Source organism: Tachysurus vachellii, chromosome 19 (assembly GCF_030014155.1).
Source record: "Tachysurus vachellii isolate PV-2020 chromosome 19, HZAU_Pvac_v1, whole genome shotgun sequence".
NCBI lineage: Eukaryota > Metazoa > Chordata > Actinopteri > Siluriformes > Bagridae > Tachysurus > Tachysurus vachellii.
The window spans coordinates 17,069,699-17,092,966 of NC_083478.1; the positions used below are offsets into that span (position 1 = coordinate 17,069,699).

General features: G+C 38.7%; 2 protein-coding genes across 5 annotated transcripts in view; both read left to right on the forward strand.

The window, feature by feature from the left end:
- The first annotated feature begins 1,824 nt into the window (after positions 1-1,824).
- On the forward strand, positions 1,825-5,181 carry ttpal (tocopherol (alpha) transfer protein-like). 2 transcript variants are annotated; one of them, XM_060895077.1, is made up of 5 exons: positions 1,825-1,944; positions 2,707-3,165; positions 3,517-3,710; positions 3,857-3,967; positions 4,080-5,181. In XM_060895077.1, the coding sequence occupies exons 2-5, from the start codon at positions 2,724-2,726 to the stop codon at positions 4,344-4,346; spliced, it is 1,014 nt and encodes a 337-aa protein (XP_060751060.1). In that variant the 5' UTR covers positions 1,825-1,944; positions 2,707-2,723; the 3' UTR covers positions 4,347-5,181. The 2 variants fall into 2 exon arrangements, with proteins under 2 accessions (XP_060751060.1, XP_060751061.1); XM_060895078.1 differs by lacking the exon at positions 1,825-1,944 and adding an exon at positions 1,969-2,212.
- Positions 5,182-8,847: 3,666 nt separating this feature from the next.
- The window catches only part of pkig (protein kinase (cAMP-dependent, catalytic) inhibitor gamma), a 24,296-nt gene continuing 9,875 nt past the window's right edge, over positions 8,848-23,268 (forward strand). Inside the window, exon 1 of one of the 3 annotated variants that reach the window (XM_060895108.1) lies at positions 8,848-9,085. Coding sequence is in view for 1 of the 3 variants with exons in the window: in XM_060895107.1 (XP_060751090.1) it covers positions 13,789-13,802 (14 nt within the window). In the remaining 2 variants the exon portion in view is untranslated. Of the gene's footprint in view, positions 9,086-13,749; positions 13,803-14,700; positions 14,891-23,268 lie in introns of those variants that run through there. The other 2 variants (XM_060895107.1, XM_060895109.1) reach the window with 2 other exon arrangements.

Consider the following 23,268-nt stretch of genomic DNA (forward strand, 5'->3'; position numbering starts at 1 on the left):
TCTATAAATGGCAAATCAACTGCAAAAAAAATGTTTTAAATTGTGACCAAGTCAGTCTATAACCTTTTTTTTCTTTTTGTAGAAAAGTCCTATTTTAAATATATTGAGACATGAGAAGTCATCTAATCCGCTAATCTTCTATGGCAGTAAAAGTGCTTTAAAACAGGACGATAAAAGTGTCGGTCTACGTGGCAGATCATGGTCAAGGATTCTAGAGCTAGGGTGTGTGTGTAGAAACTGATAAATGTCATAAACCAAATTCCAGCTAGGCCAAGAAAGTACCGGTTGCCTTCCTCCTGAAATCTACAGAGTTAGTGCTAGAGGATAATAATAATATCTGTCTTATCTGTGATACATTAATGAGTTTACACTTTAATGACTAATAAGTCAGTGGTACTCTGTCATCAGGAGCACACTGCATGCATGCCTACACCTAGAAAAATGTTTGTCCAAAATGTCCTGGAACTTTTTTAATTTTTATAATTTCTGGATTGGAATCTATTAAAGAAAAGAATTCAATGACACCTGAGGACTCATACAGGGCTACATGGGAAATATGTCTTCAGAACCAATCACACATCGATCTAAATGCTACAGTGAATGTTGTTTAGTGAAATGAGTAAAGTCAGGATATATAGACCATAAGTAGAGATTTTACATAAGGGGCAATAATTAGGACCTACGGGCCTTCCTTTCTCAAAGGCCCAGCAGTGGCAGATTGGTGGTCCTGGGACTTGAACTCTTCCTATAAACTACAACTGTAATGAATGCAGCAAAAAACAAATCAGTGGGTAGAATTAGAGAAAGAAAGAAAGAAAGAAAGAAAGAAAGAAAGAAAAGCTCACTTAAATCAGGACTGAATTTGAATTTGTCATATTTTTATGTTTATAATGCTGTGAAAGGTTAATATCATATTTATCTTGCATGCACAAACACAAACATAAAGAAAGAAAGAAAGCTTGATGGTTTAAAAAAACTGCTTATTTTATCTCTGTCTCACATGACCCAGGCACCGAACCAAATCAAATTTTGAACAAAGCCAAAATTATCGGTTTACAGGCAATAATGTGTTTTTATTTATCTGATGAGCTCTTCTGACCAATCAGATTTGAGAATTCAGTGCTTCCGTATAAACATAGCTAGCCAATAAATCACAGCAAGGTTTGTTATATGTAAACAGAAAATGACAGATAAATGGTAATATTGTTAAGGTTTATATTTAAAAAAATATATTTGTGCTTATTTAATATTTATGGAAGGAATCTCGGGTGTCAGTGCCTAATACAATATCCACCACAGGTGTGTCTTAAGGACAAACAGAGGACTTGATTTATTTATTTATTCATTTATTTTATTTATTTATTTCATGATTTTTGCTTGGCAAAAATCATGAAAGCCAGGTGAGGCAACTATTTGGCAGTGGACGTTCCTCAACATTAAATTGTTATGGTATAAGATGAAAAATAAAGTTCAGAAAGAGTTGTTATAAGAAAAGGATTAATTTTGGGGTAGGTAGAGGATTACAGAACCACGTCGTTGATTGTTTTCTTATAAGGAAACAACCCACTGTGTTTTAGTCTAGTTGTTTACTGCAATACTACAGCAGTAAGTTCCTGAAATGACATGTTAGAGGAAATTCTATTCTATTCTACTCTATTTTAATGAATTCTAGCGAATTTTCTCCTTAACCTACATCACTGTGCGTATTTTAAACTCTTTTTTCTGTTGACTTCCACATTAGTGATATAACACTAAACTATCTTAACCTTATAGCTCATTATTTCAATATATTATTACTTAAATAATTATCTTGTTATTTCTACTGATCTTCTTCCAACATGGCAACAAATGTATCAGTGACGTAATCGCTTGGATACCACAGACTAGCCAATCAGACGGCGCGCTGCTTCTGTACACGGAACTGATTGCGGATTTACTTACTAGGTCGGTTATCACTTCAGTTGTTTTGTAATCGATATCATAATCGTTTAAAAAAAAGTGCTGTGCAGATAAGAAAAATCGTAAAACCTCGTGTCGTTGGATTTGTTTATTTTATTACGAATAGTTTAATAAATCTGCAACCTGCATCATCAACGTGGAGCTCATAGTAGCAGGCTAGCAGATGTACTTAGCTTGTGGCTAATTACATCTTGTTTATACTTTACTTTATATTTTTATTCACACCTTTTTTTGATTAAAATAAAGGTTTCAGGTCAGGTTTATTAATTTTAATTCAGTCTTCATAAATTCATCTTAAAATGATTCATATCATCTTCTGTCTATTTCTGTTTGAAATACTTCCTCTGTAATTAGCCTCACGTGACAATATCATGTAAACAAAGTGTTCTAGTAGCTAAATAGCTGATAAACCAAAAGGAAAATATGAAGTGAGATCCCATTACTTTTATTGTTTGTTTTGTCTCTTTCATTCCTCAGTTTTGTTACATCTGTCATATAATATGACCTTAAGCTTCTAATCATTTAATGTGATCTTAAGCTTCTAATGATTTAATGTCAGACACAAATTAAGAAAGAAATATTACAAAAAATGAATTGCATTTTTTCCCCCACTGTTCTCTTATTTAATTATCTACTATCAAACAGAGGTGACCTGTTTACATTGAATGAGTATTAGGTTCCAACTCAGAGAGATCAGATTCACTTGTTGTTTATTGTCATGTTTTGAGCTTTACCTTCTGATATCAGACACGCACAGGTCCCCAATGGCAAATCAGAATGGCCAGACTGATCCCGGCCCTTCAGTGGACATGATGGCAGGCATGCAGTTCCCTGCAGCTCCTCCACCGATCTATGTGTGCACCCTGACCCCAGATCTGGAGGCCAAGGCACGAGAGGAGCTACAGGAGAAGCCAGAATGGCGTCTTCGGGACGTCCAAGCTCTGCGAGACATGATCCTGAAGGAACATCGCGGTTTGAGAACACGACTCGATGATGCCTTTCTCTTACGCTTCCTCAGAGCCAGAAAGTTTGATTATGATCGTGCATTGCAGCTGCTCCTCAACTATCACAGCAGCAGGAGGGCCTGGCCAGAAGTCTTCCAGGACCTGAAGCCCTCAACGGTGAAGCACGTACTTGAGCTAGGCTTCCTTACCGTCCTGCCCAGACCTGATCCTCAAGGCCGCTACATTCTTTGCTTACGGCCAGGTCGGTTTGTTTAGACTTAATTTTAACAATTAAATAGAATCTAGAATGATGTAGGAATTTGATGAAAACAGTTACAGGCAACACCCTGCTAGAAATATTAGATAATTATAAAACAAATGGATAACATTTTTATTTCATAGTATTATATATTAATTTCAGATAAAAATTAGTTTTATTTTAATCCTTGTTGATTACTTCAGAACAAAGCTTGAACAAAGCTGATTGGCATCTCTAAAGTGTCCTGTAGTGCTGTGTATGTGTGTGATTGTGCCCTGTGATCTAGTGTGTTTCCCCTGACTTGAGACATGAGTATAAATATCGGCATTAAATATTGCATTGTTTTGGTGACAGGGAAATGGACACCGAATGACTATCCGTTTGTGGACAACATTCGAGCTATTTATCTGACACTGGAAAAGCTGATTCAACCTGAGGAGTCCCAAGTAAACGGAATAGTCATTCTGGTGGATTATACTGGAGTTGGCTTGTCACAGGCCTCTAACCCAGGCCCTCTACTGGCAAAAAAAGTCGTTAGCATTCTTCAGGTGAGCTTTTTCTATCATATTATAATGCCCTAGATAAAATTCCACTTTATTTATTTATTCATTCATTCATTCACTCATTCATTTATTCATTTATTTATTTCACACTTTTATAACTATATAATTAATTAGTTGGTTTTATGTTTCAGGATGGATTTCCAATCAGAATAAAGGCAGTCAATATCATAAATGAGCCACGAATCTTTAAGGGAATCTTTGCAATAATTAAGCCTTTTCTGAAGGAAAAGATGGCCGAAAGGGTAATTGATTCATTTTCATTTTCCTCATACACATTCTGATAAGAAGTGCAAGTGAATTTTACACACATTCTTTTTTTTACATGTGCTAACGTGATCATCGTCGCTCTTCCAGTTTGTCTTGCACGGCTCAGACCTGTCGTCTCTGCACCGTGTCATCCCACGCTCTGTGCTGCCGCAGGAATACGGAGGCGTGGATGGTAGACTGGACATGACCGCTTGGACTCGCACACTACTAGAAGCTGAGGAGGAGTTTGTCGTGGAGTTTTGTCAGCCGGAGCCTCTGGAGGGTATGCTAATGCCTGACTCGATGTTATTTGAGGGCGAGCAACCTGAGGACTCGTACAGAAGCCTGCGCTCGCAGCTCTACTACTGCTACTGATAAGGAAAGATGTGCTATTTTTAACAGTTAGGGTCAGAGATCGGGTTTTATTTTTATTAAATTATTACACAGAAAACAGAAAAGCCTATTTGAAACATTATTGCATAAAATGATTGTTTATAGGAAACCTAAAAAGGTCAGGAGATTTTTTTTCCAATAGTGTCAGTATAACTCAAGACGATGGTTCTGGACTTGCTGCATCAGGTTAAGGTGTTTTGGAATATTTTAAAACAATCTCATTTCATGCCGTAAGACCAAAAACCAAATGCCTAAAGATTTCCTTTGCTCTTGCTTTATGCTTACTTGTGCAAACACTACACACAGCCATGCAAACTGCTCCTTTTAACACTAATGTTTAATGTTTTGCCTTAAATTAATTAGGAAAAAAATGTAAAGACCATGTGATTGAAACCCAAAGCAATACTGATGTACATTCATGTTTTATTACCTCATTTTTTTGCACAAATACTTATGTTTTCTCATTTTATGTATGTATGTTTTAGATTATGCTATTATTCTACATATGATGTTTACTCATGGTGTTTTATGTCAGTGTCAGTGTGTACTGTAACTGCACAGAAAGATTTCTATTTGTCTTGACTTAAAGCTGCGGGTCAGGTTTACAGTGCCTTTGTTTTTAATGTTTTATTGCTTTAGCCATTCTGTTGTTACAATTTTTATGAATATCGTATGATTTCATTTTATCATTAGGAATCCTTCATCCAAATCTCACAATTCTCTGGGTTTTGTGGCTTGCACGGCATTGTAAGGTTGTCAATATTATGTTAATAATCCAGATTCCAGTATGTGAAATAAATCATTGACTTATTTGTGAGGTTAGTTTTATTCCCTGAGTCTTTTTGGTGATTTATTTGAAATAATACATTTGAAATAAATACATAAATAAATATAAATAAAATACTTACATAATTGCTTAAAATTCCAGTAGATGGCGCCATTATACTAGTGTCTTCCTACTCAACACCGCGTTCATCATAACGTGGTGAATCGACTCTTCTTTTTTACGCGTTTGGGTAAATCGAATCGAATCACCGCTGATTACGTAACACTCTAAAAGCTCAATAAAACTCTAAGAAAGCCATTGTACTAGTGTCAATCACCGTTTTAATGTTAATCAGTCTTGAATTTGACCAGAATTTGATTTATCTTATTTTCGTTTGCGTTCCAAATGAACGAATCATTTGTGAATCACTCATCTCTAATTTATTATTGACTCAACAGCTGCCTCTTATAGACCATTGTTTTATCAGTTGTCCTTCTTCTTTCTTTAAGATACATGGACTCCCTGAGCTTCTCTAACTATTATATAAGTTGTAAATAATCAGATTTCAAAGAATTGTTGAACAGGTGTTTTTTTTTTTTTGTCAATAATTATCTTAGAAATGGTTGATAATATTTTTATAATAATAATAATAAAGTTTTGGACATATGTCATGCTTCAGGTCCAATACAATGGCTATGATGAGTCTACAATCCCCTGTTTAATGGCGGTGGCAGCATCAGCTATTATCAGGGTGCAGGGAATCACAAATAACTACAAATACCAGGTGATACATTGCCTTACAAAAGTATTCATACCCACTGAAGTTTTCCACATTTTGACATGTTACAACCACAAAGAAAAATGTATTTTAATTGGATTTTATGAAATAGACTGAAAGAAAGTGGCACATAATTGTGAAGTGGAATGAAAATTATAAATGGTGTCCAAAATTTTTTTTACAAATCAATATCTGAAAAATGTGGTGTGCATTTGTATTCAGCCCCCTTTACTCTGATACCCCTAACTAAAATCCAGTGAAACCAACTGCCTTTAGAAGTCACATAATTAGTAAATAGAGTGCACCTGTGTATAATTTAATCGCAGTATAAATACAGCTGTTCTGTGAAGCCCTCAGAAGTGTGTTAGAGAACATTAGTGAACAAACAGCATCATGAAGACCAAAGAACACACCAGACAGGTCAGGGATAAAGCTGTGAAGAAGTTTAAAGCAGGGTTAGGTTATGAATTAATATCCCAAGCTTTGAACATCTCACAGAGCACTGTACAATCTATCATCCGGAAATGGAAAGAGTATGGCACAACTGCAAGTCTACCAAGACATGGCCGTCCAACCAAACTGACAGGCCGTGCAAGGAGAGCATTAATCAGTGAAGCAGCCAAGAGGCCCATGGTAACTCTGGAGGAGCTGCAGAGATTAGTGTTATTGCAACATCCAAATCAACAAAGGAATGTCATAACCTAAAGAAGCTCATTGAATGATCTGGTAAGAGTCTACAGACCTAAATAACCAAAAGTCTGTTGTGTGACATGATGTGGGCATGTGCCATGCTGACAGATTCTTACTCAAAAGGGCTGAAATGGTGTAATAAAAAAGGCGTGTAAATACTTGCAAATAGACTCCAGAAAAAGTTTCTTCAATTTCAGGGTGGAAAATCTACTGACATGATTTATTTTGGTTTCTTTATTCTTTTTTTTGACAAGCCAGAGCACACAAATCAGATTACAAAATGGAGAGAAAACAAAGATAAATCAGATAACGCATCAGATAAAAACAATTCTGCACACTAAGCACGTAGCAAATATTGGAGAGATGATATTAAATGTAGTTGAAAGTATGTTGGCCCTGGTATTGAGTTAGCTTACTACGCTTTTCACTGAAGCTGTGTGAATAACTGCAGTAAATAACTGTTTGATTAAAGCTGAGCAACCTTTTTGCCTTTAAGCACAGTTTTAATGTTAGCTAATGTTAAGTGGCTAGTTCATTGTTCCATATATAATACCAAAGTACAAGCACTATACACCACAATGATCAGCAATTAGTCACATTGGAAACCATAACCTGTTGCTAGGTGAAATAAAAGCTTTTGTTGACAAAATGTATTCTCCTTGTATTAATTCAATGTATAGGTTTTGGGATATAGCTTTGCATTCTCTCTCAGATTTGTTAATAGTTTATAGTGAGCCAGTGAGAATTAGCTTTCTTGTCTAATTGTTATTTTCAATACATTTGTTCTGAGTAATGTGTGTGTGGGTGTGCTGGTGCCCAATGATGGACCAGAATCCCATCCAGGACAATTGAGTGAACTGTTACAGAGCCATAAGGTTCAATTCACCTGTCAAGATTTCAAGTATAATTTTTTTTTGAATTGATTCATCAAGTTCAGGTCCCTTCAGGGCTCCCGTCACCTTCAGAGAGTGACTTTAATAATACTGTAATGTCATAATCGCAGTCTTTATGTATAAAGTCAATGACAGGGTTTTGATTTAGGAGTTGGGAGTATATTGTGGAATGGTAACAGGGTATATTCCTGAGCTACATTTGGTCTGACAGAATAATAAAGACAGAGTGTAAATATGAGGGCAATGCACAAGCACCCTGCAGTTCGGACTGCTACTGTTTCTGTAGTAACCACTAAGTCAGTGGAATTCAGTCTTTCTTTCTTTCTTTTTTCTTTCTTTTTTAAATAAAAGCACTAGGGTTCCAACTTATTCAATATTATTTATTTTGTTTATACCCTTTCTGTTAAAAGACTTCAAATATTCTGTTGCTTTTTTCTATTTAATGGTGAATATATGGGTCATGAAACTGTTTATAAAGATTTTGCACATCATAAGGCTCAGGAATAAATAAAGCATAAAAGACAACAGAATACGGTGATTCGACGTTATGCAAAAGCCAATCGTTGCTAATTTTGCAATTTATTAATACGTGACATGACGTGTTTTTTTAAATATTTATAGTTGTGGTGCACTGTACATTTAATCTTGTTGAAAATCCGTGAGACAGATTAGTTCCTGCTATCATTCCGCTACAGCAGCTATATAAATTGTTCCCCCTTTTGCACCACTATTAAAAAAAGAACACCGTCTATCCTGTAGTCTCTGACACCTGAGACTACATTTTTAATCATCTCCGTTAAAGAAAAATCATCTCCTTACAGAAAAATGCCACCTGATAAAATGATTATATTCTGGTTTTTGCTTAACTTTCCATTAATATAGTCCAGCATAAACATCCATCATGAACTGACTGACACTTCAAAAACAATATTAGGGTTAGAATAAGCACATTAATATTAACCTGTGATTCGCCTTGTAGTCGGAACTACTTTCAAAGCTGCTCCTATGAAAAACTAATCCCCCGTAGTATCATTTGGACTATAACTTATTTTTTTTTTAATCCAGTTACTGATCCACAGATATCTGCTGATCTGCTTTAATCAGCTTGTTTATCATGAGCTTGTGTGTTAGATACTGGGGTTAGATCTGAACAGGAAAAGGTCTTGGAACAGGAATGCAAATGGAAAACCTATAATGCAAGTTATAAGTATATAATTGTAGTGCAGTGACCTGGACATTGTTTTGTGTTATTTATTTATTTGCTATATAATACGTTTGGTACGTTTTGGTACGTGAACAGACGGAAACAAGACCAAAAAGCCTTGTCATTGGAGCCAGATAGCTGTGGTGGAGCGCCATTGGTTGTAGGCTAAAGCTCCATTTTGCAAACAGCTGTTTGAGATGTAAACCTCGCCCACTGGATTTCAATGGGGTTGTCAAAGAAACGTCGGTCTTGACGACGCTGCTGTCTCTTCGTGACGGACTTTGCTCATCGAAAACGCCAAATTAATTGAAAATGACCGAAAGGGAAGCCGAAATATAGCTTGAGAGAAGAGAAGGTCCAGCTGCGTGCTAACAAGTGGAGTACATGAAGGTTGGTTCGTGTTGCGTCTTGTCTACGCTTTAAGCCCACACAAAACACACAAAGGATCATTTATTAGTGAAAATTGAACGGATATAATTAATTAAAAATGTTTAACTGGACGTTTGTTTTAAAGAACAGACGAAGCAGGCGGGTTTTAATGAGGTCTGTGAGGCGAAGCAGCTTCGTTTGATGCTTTGTCAGGCGGCGTGCGGTTGTGTCCCAAATGGCATTTTACTGGAAAATTAGGGCACTAAATAGGGACCAATGTCTATTATTTTATGCCTGAGGTAGTGCATTTATACAGAGAAGTGGGTGAGGATTTGGGACATTTAACAAAGGGGCAATTCTGACAAATGCTTTGCTGCATAGTGATAATGTCATGCAGTGAGATATATTATATTGTATCATATTATAATATTAAAAGATATATTAAAGATAATGCAGTTTTGAGATTATTTGTAAATATGTTTTTACTATACTTTTTAAGGCCTGGGTATTGTAACTTTATAACTTTTGAAAGTTTACCCTTTTTAACATTGGTAATGTTTTGTTTTGGTTAAAAAAGCAACTTTTATTTATTAAATTATTAAAAAATGTATTTACATTTAAACATGTAATATTTTGGTATTTAGCTACAAACGTCACGTGATCGCAAACAGACAATTAAACGCATATTCATTTGATTTTTCTCCAAATTTGGGATGAACCAAAAAATGTCCCCTAGTTAAATGTAGGCTCTAGAAATCACCACATGACATCATAGTTAATTTGTATGTCAGTTGAATCGCCAGGATTATTTACATATCAATGAGCTTTACATCAATAAGGGCGATTTTCTGAACACACAGAGGAGAGAATAAAGCAGTGGTCGTGATTGGTTGTTGGGAACGATTGTCGTTGGTGATTGGTTGTTGGAAACAATGGTGGAGAGTTGTATTGACTAGCGTACAGTCACTTAACAGCTGTTTAAAAAGTTGCCAAATATGTCACTAAGGCTCTTTTTTTAACAACATAATATTCACTAAAGATATCTAAAAAGTCACCAGATCGAGTCCGTAAGTTGGTAACACTGATTTAAAAAAATGTTTGTTTTACTGCTTCTTCTTTTGTAAACTCTAACACATGTTCCCCATAATAACAATCTTGTACATAAGAAGTAATACTGTACCTATATAGTTAAACATGTAGTACAAATATAAGCAATAGGAGCAGTAATGAGCTATATACACTTTACATATATAAAACTGTATAACTATTTTTCTTCTGTCAGAAGATTAATACAACTATTTTATATTTGCAAAATGTACAACGGTGGTATTCAAACTGTGGGCGGATCTCCTTTGGGGCCACAGAGGATTTGCTGGTGAGGAGGGGAGAAGGGTTATACATAATGGATTTTACCCATGTAGGAAACAACAGGGAAATTAGAGCGTTTGGACAGACTACAGGGCTATGAACAGTGGAGCATGTGCACAGCAGTAACACCGAAATGCAAAAGATGCAAAACGAAAAGAAGAAAAAAACAACCATCTTAAACTGTGTAGAATATGGATTTGACCATTAGTTATTGTGAAGAGAAATTCATCCTATTTGTCTGATTTGTACCAAACAAATACTCACTCGGCACTTTATTAAGAACATTAATTTCAATTTAATTATCCAGTCATGTGGCAGCAGCACAATGTATAACAGAAAGCAGAAACACATCAAGAGGTTTAGGTAATGTTCACATCAATACCTGGAATGTGGATAAATATAATCTGACTGATTTTGACCAATAAGATGGTTGTTGGTGCCACCTGGGGTTAAAGGAAGATGGCCAGACTGCTTTAAGCTCTCAAATAACCACTCTGTTACCACCATGGTGAGCAGAAAAGCATTTCAGAAAACAATATGCTGAAACATAAGGCAGTATCAGGAACAGAATGACCAACAGAAACAGAAAAAACACTTCTGTCAGCCAAGAATAGGAAAAAAAAAAACATTGCCTTGTCTTGTAGGCATGTGGGGCTGGGATGTGTATTGTTTATATTGGGTTTTGTGGGGTTTTTTTGTGGTCTTGTAAGTTTTCCAGATGTATTTGAGTCATAAATTGTTTAAATAACATTGTACAGATTTGATATTTTTTTTAATACTTTAAATAGACTCAGTTCAGCCAAACCTGACTGTTCACATCAAAATCAAAAGGATAGATTTAAAGAATACTGCAATCGTTAACTGGAGCCTGAATCTAATCTTCAATATGCAGAGTGTTTCTTTTATTAGACCATTTTTCTGAAAGTAATTTTGAACATTGATTACTACCGTGCACATGAACAAGTCAGGCTTGATTAGAGTGTTTGCTATCAATGACAGCCTTCAGTGTGACAGCAGCGATTCCCCTCCTTCCTTAAAGCAGCTCAATCCAGAAAGCAACAGAACGCATGCAGGCAAAATTCGTGATCCAGAAAACCCAGAAAAACTTTGCAATAGCTGGCAGAGCCAGTTTGTAGTGACCTACATCCGATCTAATGTGTTGCATTTAAAGCTGCAATGCAAACTTGGCATCAATCTTCAAGCTCTTCATAAATGATGTCCAGGTCTCTCCAGCATTTAGAGTCCACTTCAATGTTTTTCTCTCTTGTCTAGCATTTTCTTTCTAGACACATTTTGGTGCCTCCTTCACATTCTTAGACGTTTGAAGAGGGCAAAGTTTACATCAAAAGCTTTTGTCAAACAGCAGCTTTCTCTGCAATTGCTTCCTTAATATATATATATAGCGGTACTTCAGGCATAATCCCTCTTCATAACGCTAGCACTGTGTCATCTTGCAGATATGTTTCCTGATTGTGTTGATGATTGCTGGTTATAGCTCAGGACATTCACAGGGACGGTTTCTGTCTCAGAGCAACTATTTCAGTAACAGCAATCAGGAAATAAAGATGGACACAAGCCCACAGAGTCATTGATGTGAGGCGTCAGTTTGATTATGCTTTTTGCATTTGCTGGCTGAAATATGCAGGTCATGAAGCCTGTTCCTATTAAAATATATCATGTTGTAGGGAAAATGAACCAGCTACGCTACCTTTAGTGACGCATGCAGTAAGAAAGTGTCGTAGCTGTAGGATCTTTGCATTGTATACACACAGTTTGTCAATGGAAGTGTTTTTTTATTTATTTGCTCCTGTAGGTTTATTTCAGCTGTACAACAATGATGCAGGGGGGCACAGTCGCTTAGTGGTTAGCACGTTCGCCTCACACCTCCAGGGTCGGGGTTCGATTCCCGCCTCCACCTTGTGTGTGTGGAGTTTGCATGTTCTCCCCGTGCCTCGGGGGTTTCCTCCGGGTACTCCGGTTTCCTCCCCCGGTCCAAAGACATGCATGGTAGGTTGATTGGCATCTCTGGAAAATTGTCCCTAGTGTGTGCCCTGCGATGGGTTGGCACTCCGTCCAGGGTGTATCCTGCCTTGATGCCTGATGACGCCTGAGACAGGCACAGGCTCCCCGTGACCTGAGGTAGTTCGGATAAGCGGTAGAAGATGAATGAATGAATGAATGAAGATGAACAATGATGCATGCAAAAAAGCTCCCCCTTGTGGAGAAACATAATTAAATATATTGCATTCAAAGGTGGGCGAATTGATGAATTTATTAGCTAGCAAGCAAAAGTGACAATATACCGTGGTTTTATTACCTAAAAACCTACAAACATGATGGCTAACATACTCTAGTAACTTATAGGCAGCTATATAGCTAGTTAACGGATATTATTGCGTATACTGTATGTAGCCAAGGATTTCCGTCCTCATATCACATATTTTTGATTCCAGCTAGTGTCTGTTTATTTTCTCTCGATCTTTTTAACCCACAAGGTTCGTGCAGCGCTAGCAGGTGAATAATCCGACGGCTTTGAAGTGACTGCATTGATGTGTGTCGCACCACCATGAGGCATGTTGTCTGGTTCTGATTCGTCCGTGCTTGGCAAATTACAGCAGCGTCTAAAATGAAAGAATCCAGGGTTATCAGTTAGATTCCTAGAAGGCTACACGATTTCCTGCTCAGAGATCCTTAATTCCCTTTCTTAGTTGATGCTCCAAAACAAAACTCTCTCAGTCTCAGAAGCTCTGCCACAGATTCGCTGTCGTAACTGTAACATCGATACTTACCATGCGTCGATTATGGTAGTGCACCTCAGACAGTGTTTCTCACTCTCATTAATAGTTTCTAACTTGGTACTGAACTCCGCTCAGTGGTTTCGGTGTCACTAAGGCCGACGTTATGAACAATTTACATTTACAGCATTTGGAAGACGCCCTTATCCAGAGCGACGTACAAAAGTGCTCTAAGTCTCTATCATTGGATACATTAACTCCGGTTCACTAGGTTACATACTTAAGATACCATGAGTCTAAAACACTAGTTTATTTATTTATATATATATATATATATATATATATATACACATGTACACACACACACACACACACACACACACAAAACAAACAGGGAAGGAAGTGCTAGTTGAAGTGTTTGATGAATAAGTAGGGCCTCAACAGTCATTTGAAAATAGCCAGTGACTCAGCTGTCAGGACCCCTAGGGGAAGTCATTCCACTAGCTTGGTGCCAGAACAGAGAAGAGTCTTGTAGTATACTTGCCTCTTACCCTGAAAGATGGTGGAACCAGTCGAGCAGTGCCTGTAGATCTGAGGGTGCGGGATGCAGTGTGAGGAGTGATGAGGGCTTTGAGGTAAGAGGGAGCTGGTCCGTTTTTGGCTTTGTAGGCAAGCATCAGTGTTTTGAATCTGATGTGTGCAGCTACCGGAAGCCAGTGGAGGGATCGCAGCAGGGTGGTGGTACTGTATGCGTGAAACTGTCTTAAAAAGAATATTACTTCTCTCCACTTTGTGATCTCATGCCTCTGTTGTGTAAAAGTCATAGTCAAGTGGCCTCTTCCTGTGAATGTAGTCAGTTCCTAGTCTCACACTGTGAAACTAACCTGTCCTCAGACTCCAACCATCAAGATCTATGTTCTTTCTTTCTTTCTTCATTTCTCTGAACTAGGTCCGAAAACGTAAAACGGTTGAGCTTTGGAAATTCTGATCTAACCTTCTATCATAAAATGAAGCATGAGCTCTAGTGTCCTTTTATTAAAGTGTAGGCTGTATGTGCTAAGATATCCGCTTGTAGTTATTGCATTATAATTCACTTAGATTTATCTGATGCTTTTAGCCGGACAATTTAACCATTTCAGGAAAATGATTTATAGCTGTATCGGACAGTTGCCCTGGAGAAATCATCTATCGATTAAATTTCTTTATATATATATATATCTCTCAAAATGTTCATGGATTCTATTAGTATTTGGACAAAGAGCGAATTGGAAACGTATGTATTGTGACTGTTAGAGATTTCCTTTTCCAAGACTAAACGAAATGCCAGTCGTCTTCGCCGTAATCTTCCGAGCTGTAACAGTCGTTTCCGTGAGTCGTCCAGAGTCGTTCTCTTCGCATACGGTAAGTACAAGAATTCCAGAACAACTGCATATATGCGGTTTGTGCACTCCACACAAGTCACTTAACGCCCACGTCCTCCCTGTTCAGTGGGAGAGGAGAAGAGCTCTTTAACTGCAGCTGTGTGGGATACGCTCAGTGCTCAGACAGCGAAAGAAAGAGAGCGAGTGAGCGAGAGAGAGAGAAAGAACGCGAGAGCTCATCCGTAAGGAGCTTTACACGAAGACTGCGTTTGCTTCCTTATGCGGCTTTTCTGTCAACAACGGATCGACTCAGATCTCATGTCATCCGGACTATTATGTGATCAGGACATACAATGAGTCTGGTAAGTAGTGAAATGTGAGCCGGTGTTGCTGATTGGTTGCGATAGCGTACGCGAGAAAGTGGAAGGAAGGAGTGGACCATTTCATGGCAGGTGCTCTTGACGAAAGCACAGCTGTCCAGCATCATCGTTCATACAGTTATTTTTTTTTTAATCAGCATCATTGGGTTCTGGTATTATTGAGACTGCACAGATTGTACACGGACGTTAATGGATAATCAGGTATATGTTGTGCCTGTGTTGTCTGAAATGTTTTCACCAGATATTTGTTAAATCTTTCTCTTTTTTTTTTTTTTTTTACACCTCACTGATCACCGTCCTCCATCTGAAGCTTTGATACAGGAACAGGATACTATCAGTTTTAGTAGTCTAGTTTTAGTAGTTTAGTCACACACAGGCATCGTTACAGCCGTCATCTTTATCTTTAAGATTCCGTAGATCTTTTATACAGACCAGCAGCTCAGGCTATTACTTATCTTTAACTTCACCATCAACCATTTTATTTGAATTTTTAATAATGATGTATCCAGTCTGTGGATCCTTTGGGTGTGCGACAGCAGTCCATCACAAGGCACAAATTTACACATTAGTTCACACTTAGCGGTAATTAAGATGCATGTTTTTGGGATGTGTGAAGAAAACCAGATAACCCAGAGGAAACCCACACAAACATTATAATAATCTGAAACCAGAGACCCCCGCACTGAGATCTGCCGCGCTATGCCGCTCTTTTATCCAGTGATTCACCCAAAAACCCATTTTCGTTTGCTTTATTTTTGCGCACTGTCTTCAAACGTACGAACCGAGTCACTTACTGCAAACCGAGGACGCACTCTGAGCTTTATTTAGTTCTGTTAATTGGCTCAAACTGATACCAGACGATCACAAAAGTGGAAACAGTTTCACGACAGTGACAATGACTCAACTAATGTTTTATATGCAGTGAGACTACAGTACATACACAGTGCATTATTACCAGAGATGATACTAGGAGAGGATAAAAATAATGGCTACGTAACGTCACACCTCCCAGGGATTCAATACTCACTCGTTTTCCATGGTGGGTCTTAATTCACACAAGCAAGTCACACTAGTCTCTGCTTATTAGCGTAGTTAACTGGCCAAGAGTAACATGGCAAGCACATTGGAGCTTTGGCTAACTAATGACTTTGATAACGTACCTCGATGTAAACCTCTTAAAATGTTCGTCTCAGTAACATAGTGTGCAAACGATTAAACATGTCTTAACTCTTGGCTAGAAGTGACTTCTGGGGGTTTCTGCTCTTATTGATTATCCATAAGCGCACCAAGGATTACTTACTACCTGCTCTTTAGATGTGCTCCAATTGTTGTTGTTTTTTTCCTCTATAGCCCTGTCTCGCATGCAGCAGTTTCTCGACAGCCACACAAACAGTGCAGACAGATGGGCCACCTGTTTCCTGTTAAAGCTCCAGGCACGATCTGTGTAAAGTCCTGTCGTGCCAGACCCTGTACTTCTCTTTGTGGCAACGACGAAGTCCAGGGCTTTTTAAATATTGGTAGCTGTCTCAACAGAACTGCGTTATACAAACACAAAGACATAGCCTCTGAATTTGTTTATTACTCTGGTAAACTGTATGTTAAGCCTGTTTTTATGTTACGTAATTTCAGCAGTCTCCGAAAATCCGCTAATAAACACGATCTGGGCTTTTAGAAAGAATTCCTTAGGAATTTTTATTCTATACTACTGTATTTCTAACTATCGGTGGATCTCAGGCGAGCGATGTTGCAGTACTTGTATGGAGAATTATATGAAAGATTGCTGTCATTTTTTTTAACTCCCTTTTTTTTTTTTCCTCATAATATGCTCCTGACCAATTTCCACCCACCAGGAAGCTCTTGTCTATTATAAATGACCAAGCAGGGAGGGTGAAGGCTAGCACATGCTTCCTCAGAGACGTGACCAGACACCTAACCAGACTCGTGTAGCTTCACAGGAACGCACGCTCTTCCCTCTTCCGCATACATGAGCTCTTACAGACGCTCCTGATTGGATATTGTTGCTGTGGTTGTCCGAGGAGAAAGAATATGATATCCCTTCAGACCAGATAGCACAGCCACTGACTTCAACTCCTAAACAAAGAATTCTTTTACAGTGCGTTTTAGTTATTTTTTTGGCTCCAAAATACATAGTGTAAACCCAGCTATTTATGATGCATAGTATGGAATACATAATAACTCAGTAACGCATTCATAGGAAAATTGTTCCATTCTAAACTCGTCTCAGTGACGCACTGCAAAATGTATTCGATGCATCCCCCCCCCACCCCCCACCACCACCACCACCACCAAACAATTGTTTTGAGAATCTTTGAAAATAATAAGGAACATATTAAGTCAGCCAAGTTCCACTTATTATAAGGAAGTTATTACATCAGCCAAGTAACACTCTTTATGAGAACAGTTAAGGTTTGATTCATTGTGTTTTGTGTAGCGAGTAGTCCGCTTGGTCCAGTATATCACTGTCTCAGCAACGCAAGAGGGCGGATTATGTCGAGTGAATCAGAAACGTTGGGGTTGGTTACTAAACCGTTCCCTTGTGCACTCGTCTGTTCACGACGTATTCACTGAGTCATACGGCGATCTCCCAAGACCTCCGCCTTCTCTTTCCACTCCTCATCACTTAGTAGCTGATCGTGCCGATTCCCTTCTCAAACCGGGTGCAGCTCATTAGCTTTTAGCACTAAATCACTGCATCAGTGATTGTAAATATCAAACTGACCTCAACTTGACCAGCAGTCTGAAAAACCCTTTTGTGGTTTTGTCTGTTTATTATAAGCATCTTTGATGGAAACGCTTTGTTTTATGGCGGAACTCCAACAGCGTTTTTTTTTTTATCTAATGCAACAGCTTGGAGAGAAAAGTGACCGCCTAATGTATTCCTGATGGCCTTTTGAATGAGTTTGCTAGAAATTCTGTCGTATTTTGCGAATGCACTGGATGGGTATAGGACCACTCCTTTCTGTTCTTCGAACATCTCAAAACCAATGTACCGTGTTGCTCGTTGTGATCCTATACAGATTTTTGCTAGAACGGATTAAACATAAATAAATTTGTGGAGTTGCAGGCCTGGGATCAGGTGAAGCATGCTAAGTGTTTCAACCAGGCTCATGCTCTCTGTAGACTCCTCATTATTATTTAATATTTGATCTGATAGTTAAAGGTCTAACAGGCTCCCCTTTCCTGTGTGAACTATGAGCTTGTGCATTAGTGAAAGGCCGGCCGTCACAGGCCTTGATCTCCTGCTTTTTAAATCATGTCGCGTGACGTAGCACCTCTGTCCCGCTGCGCCAATGGCCTTATGAGCTAAAAGGCTAATCTATTCGTCGTTTTAGTAAAAGTGCCCCAATAATTGTTGGGAGAGGCTTGTTGTTTTTTCCTATATTGACGCTGAGCCTAAAGGGAAGTAAATGAAAGTCATTTTAAGTCTTTGGTATAAAGACTGTTCTGTTAAAGTGCTTTAATATTTCAATTTGATCTTTATGTTTTTTTGGTACTCCTTAATACTAATAAAGACACCAGTATTATCTTTTTGTATAAAGCATTAAGGGCATCTTGGACAATTTATTTAGCTAGCTTAGGACGGAGTAGGGATGCACTGGAGAAAAGCAGGTTTTATTTTATTTTTTTTTAGTTTGTGTTTTGTAAGTACAGTTGTTTCATTGTTCGAATCCTTCGTAGTCCTGGACTGATAGGCTAGTAGCAGATCATTAGCAACAATACACTGGGTAGGAGCTGATATAATCACTCACTCCCGAGTGTGTGTAAAGACGTTATTTCTATCATAGCTAACATTTGCTGCAGCGTCAGATGAACTCCTGGTGCCGAGGATCTCTCTCGATATTTTCGCAAGAGCAACGACGAATCGTCTTTGCATCGATCGCCAACGTTCATCAGGAAAAGCATCCATTTCCATGCTGCAAATAATTCTCAGAATTTATTTTAGAGCATTAGCAGAACTCAGTACAAAGTCCAGTGTTTCTCAGACCACTGAAATGGAAACGAAGCACCAGTTCTGGCAGCTGATTCAGTCTAAAAAGCGTGAGCCTTCATTAACTGTAAGTAATATGAAAGACATTTATTTACAGGCTCTTTGAATGGATTGTTTACAAAGTGGACACTTTTTGAACCACTTTAGACCAGTTTGAAGGACAATGACTGAAGGTGAGTCATGTGAGGAGGCAAAATCTCAGTAATCCCATCGTGATCAAAGCGTGACCACGAGCAAGGCAGTTTGCTGTCCTTGTCTTCCCTCATGCCTCATCATCTAAAATTATTGTATCCAAAAGCTATTCACAGAGAAATTTAAAGAAATCCTTGTTACTGTCTGTTAGCATATTAGTCATCAACGTTTCTATCTGTTCCACAGGAAGTGAAGGTTTTTTTTTTAAACAGTTTGTAATCCTTTTGGTGAGTTGTTTTTGATTGTGGTTCTAAATTTTCTTCAAGCTCTAATTATTATTATTATTATTTTATTTATTTATTTATTTATTTATTTTTAAAAAAGCCACTAAAAATGCCTTGGAAACACTAAAAGACTGGCATTTATAAAGGCAGAGGTGTATACTACTTGAACATCAAGTGTGGCTTTAACGATGCCAGGCTTGAGAATTGCACTTGGCCATCTGGAGTGGTCGGTCAGAAAAGAGGAAGGATATGGATGGGTCACAAGCGTGAAACAAGCATACCTCATTTGCATCTAAAAAGGAACTCCAACAATGCCAGTTTGTCCGAAGAAGCATAAGCAGACCCGAGTTCTTACAAGGCCAGCTGTTGGATGGTGAAAGTGATTGCTAGTTTCCTAAAGAGCGAAGGAGCTGGAGGCTGGAGCTGGTGCATTTATATTCCGTCCATCAAAACGAACAGGTCCTTTTAGCTTGATTAGATGCAGCACTCCTATATCCCATATCTAATCTTTGTTAATGAACCACCATGTGGGAATCTCAAGCTTGCTCACAAAGTCATCTTCTAAACTTTTTTCCTAGTGGACATATATATTGGCCTTTTTTACAGTCTGAAAATGTGTTTATTTAAATGCCTGGTGTAAAAAGAGATTGTCGTGCTAGTCTAATGGGAAGTGCCAGGTCTATTTTAGCTCCCATCACCCCGTTAACACAGCATTTTTCTTCTCGTGCATTTCTGGAGTTGTCGGCAGAGCACGGAGTGACTGCAGAGGCAGATCAAAATGGCTTCTTGGGTCCTACTGAGACAGGGTATGTGACTTCGGGCAGCTTCTGATAAATTGAGCCTTCTCACTCAGTAATGTGGGCCTGGAACTACTCTCACTAAAAATAGACCTGAAGTCTGGAGTCTGTGGAGAGCCAGGATTTTCTGTTCAGTGGGGGGTTTCTGTGTAACGCTACAAAATGTTTCATGCTTGCGTTATACAGTAGGATAGCTATATAACAGTTAGATCAGTGGTAAGGTAGAAGTTATGAGGAAAATCATGGAACAGCTATGGAAAGTCTAACAACGGGGACTTTATCTGGCAGATGGGGGGACTTGGAGAGGAGGAGTACCTAAATAAACCCCAGCATCTGTACTGCTAAATACAAAAGATCCCCAAAAGGCAGAGTGGAACTGCAGCACAAATTTGCACCCCCACCCCACCCCACCCCAAGCTATTCAGTTTCTAATGGTCCAATGAATGCTGACTCCAGTCCTTCAATGAGCTCATGCTTTTGTTCATGCCATTTCGAAGAGCTTGCTGCGCAGAAGACATCCACAACCTCCATTCATGCCACAATAATAGACAACAGGATGGAGGTTTTAATGGATCCTGTTTTCTCCTGAAATGTACCAATCATATAATATGGGTGCATGCCATATGAGAATAGAAAACACTGGTGCATTTTCCTCTTTGGTGGTGTTTGTTTAGGAGGGTGAGAACAGCAATGGCACCAAAACAGGCTGCTAACAAGACGGCCTCATTCCTGTTCCAGGTTAACTTCAGTGGTTTACTTGCACTTCTAATCTTTTATTGACCTGCATGCAGGAAAGAAACCAAACATGAAGTGTATTTACGGTGGCAGGAGATGTATTTTTGTAGACGTGAGCTGCTAAATTGGTGCAAACTGACCCAAAGGACAGAGGTGTAGCACTGCAGAAATATGATATATTCTGGATTCCAGAGGACCTTAAGGATATTTACATTTCTGGACATTTTGGTTCGTCACTTAGCTCTGAAACCTCTATATTCTGAGCTTTGGTCCCTTCAATACACCGGAGTCCCTGGAGACTCTATTGGGACCAAGGGAGCAATCCTTCTAATCCAGTCTTTCATTAAATGTTATATGATAGCTAGCAGTCACTATAAGATAAATACATGACATACTAAATTGGACTTACCTCCAGATTAACTCAAAGAGGAAGCAGTTCAGCATGACGAACATGTTGCTGCATACTTTTTAAGAGAACGGTTTACTGTGTAGACATTTATTCATGTCGTTTTGGCGTTAAATGATGCAAATAATAAGAATCTGACAGACATGCTTGGACTACAGCTTTTAACTGTAACTCACACAAAGTGAACTATGGATTGCTTCACAGGCTAATGTGCTGCTTTTGACCATGCCGATTAACGGGAAGAACGGGCACTTAGTTAAAAATCAAAGCATCTCCGTCGTAAGCTCTTTCAGTCCATTACATCCATTACACAGAGGAAGTACACGTTTTACGAACAAAGAATAATTCCGGTGTCCGAGCAATCCCACATGCATATCTTCAGTTTCATCAGGAATGGACAGCAAAAAGAACATTGGATTACAGCTTTCAGGCCCTGGTCTTGACTCTTTCTACCCTGTAAATGACAAATAGAATTCATTTGTTGATTTTGGACCACGCCGTGCCTCAGGGAACTGCCTGATGATCGTTTCATTTGGCCTTTTATGGAGATGGCTCTGAGTGGGGATATATATATACGTCCCACACTCACTGGACATGTCCAGACTGTTTAGATATGCTCTTGTTTCCAGATGTTTGAAACGACTGTTTAATTTCACTCCCTCGATAACATCTTATGTCTTCTTGAAGTTGTTTGCATCCTCCTCGGTCTCGAGGCAGCACGCCTAACTCCCTGGTCACCAGTATCACCTGCGCAAATCTCCCTCTGGTAAATGAGGTGTTCTTGTCAGTGCTGAAACCAACACCTGTGACATTTCCTTGCACCTGTGACCAGCTCTGTTTTGTTCACTCCTTTTCATTAAGCGGGATGCATTTGGATTACTTTAGTGAGAGACACGACATCAGGCTGAAATCTGGCAAGCTTATACAAACGAGTCGAATGTCAGGTCGTGGAGCCAAACTAAACAACTCAATTCCTGACACCCGATCCTTGGATAAAGCCTTAGCTATATTTAGGGAGCTTGTTTGTACATGCCTTGGGATTTCAGGAAACATACTATAACATGCAAACAGCAAACAGGACAAACACAATACAGAATAATCAGAACCGACAGCAGATGCAAAACATCAAACCCGACGCAAGATCTGGCCGTCCCTTAAAGAGGGCCACGGTGCTTCCTTTTAATTTTCTGCAAAACAAACAGGCCGACCGAGAATTCTTTTGTGCGCAGACTCTTAAAGGGACCCTGGTACTTGCGTTATAGCTCCAGTCTTCTTGATGCCTGCTTTTAAATATTATTGTATTTGCATGCCACTGATGCCATTTGCATCACATATTTTAAAGTCAAATAGCACGTTCTGTCCAGGTGAGAAGCTCCGTGAAGAGGCCACATGTTGTGCACATGCTTCTAAAACTGAGGATTGTGCAGATTTATTTATTTATATTTGTAAGCTTGGCATTTTAAATAGGTCAGGGAAGTTTACACTGCACATGGCATTTCAGCTTTCCACTGGCATTCCCCATTGGTTACTGCTGCACTTTCTCACTGAGGCACTCTGAACCGCAATGTTTTGCATCCAGAACTACTAAACTGGTCTAGCTTAATCCTACAACGTGCCAGGGTCAGACGGGTTGCCTCGGCTTCAGCACGGTACTTCATAAACTTGCATGCTCTTCATATATTATTATTAGTATTATTATTATTATTACGTTACCGTTTTTCCATGTTGTATTTAAAGCAATTCCATGCAGACTGGAAATTCCTTCTTTTATCTTTTTATTTCTCATTTCAGATGTATTAAAATTTCATTACCAGTGTTCCTACTCTCTCATATCCATGCTAATAGGTGTTCTTTTTGGCTGTCATATTGAAGATACTGTCATTATAACCTGCTACTCGATCTGAATCCCACCACATGATGCACTACAATTCATATTAAATATAATTCCCAAATGACCTTTTCAGAACTGGGAACATGGATCAACAAAACGGAGCGAA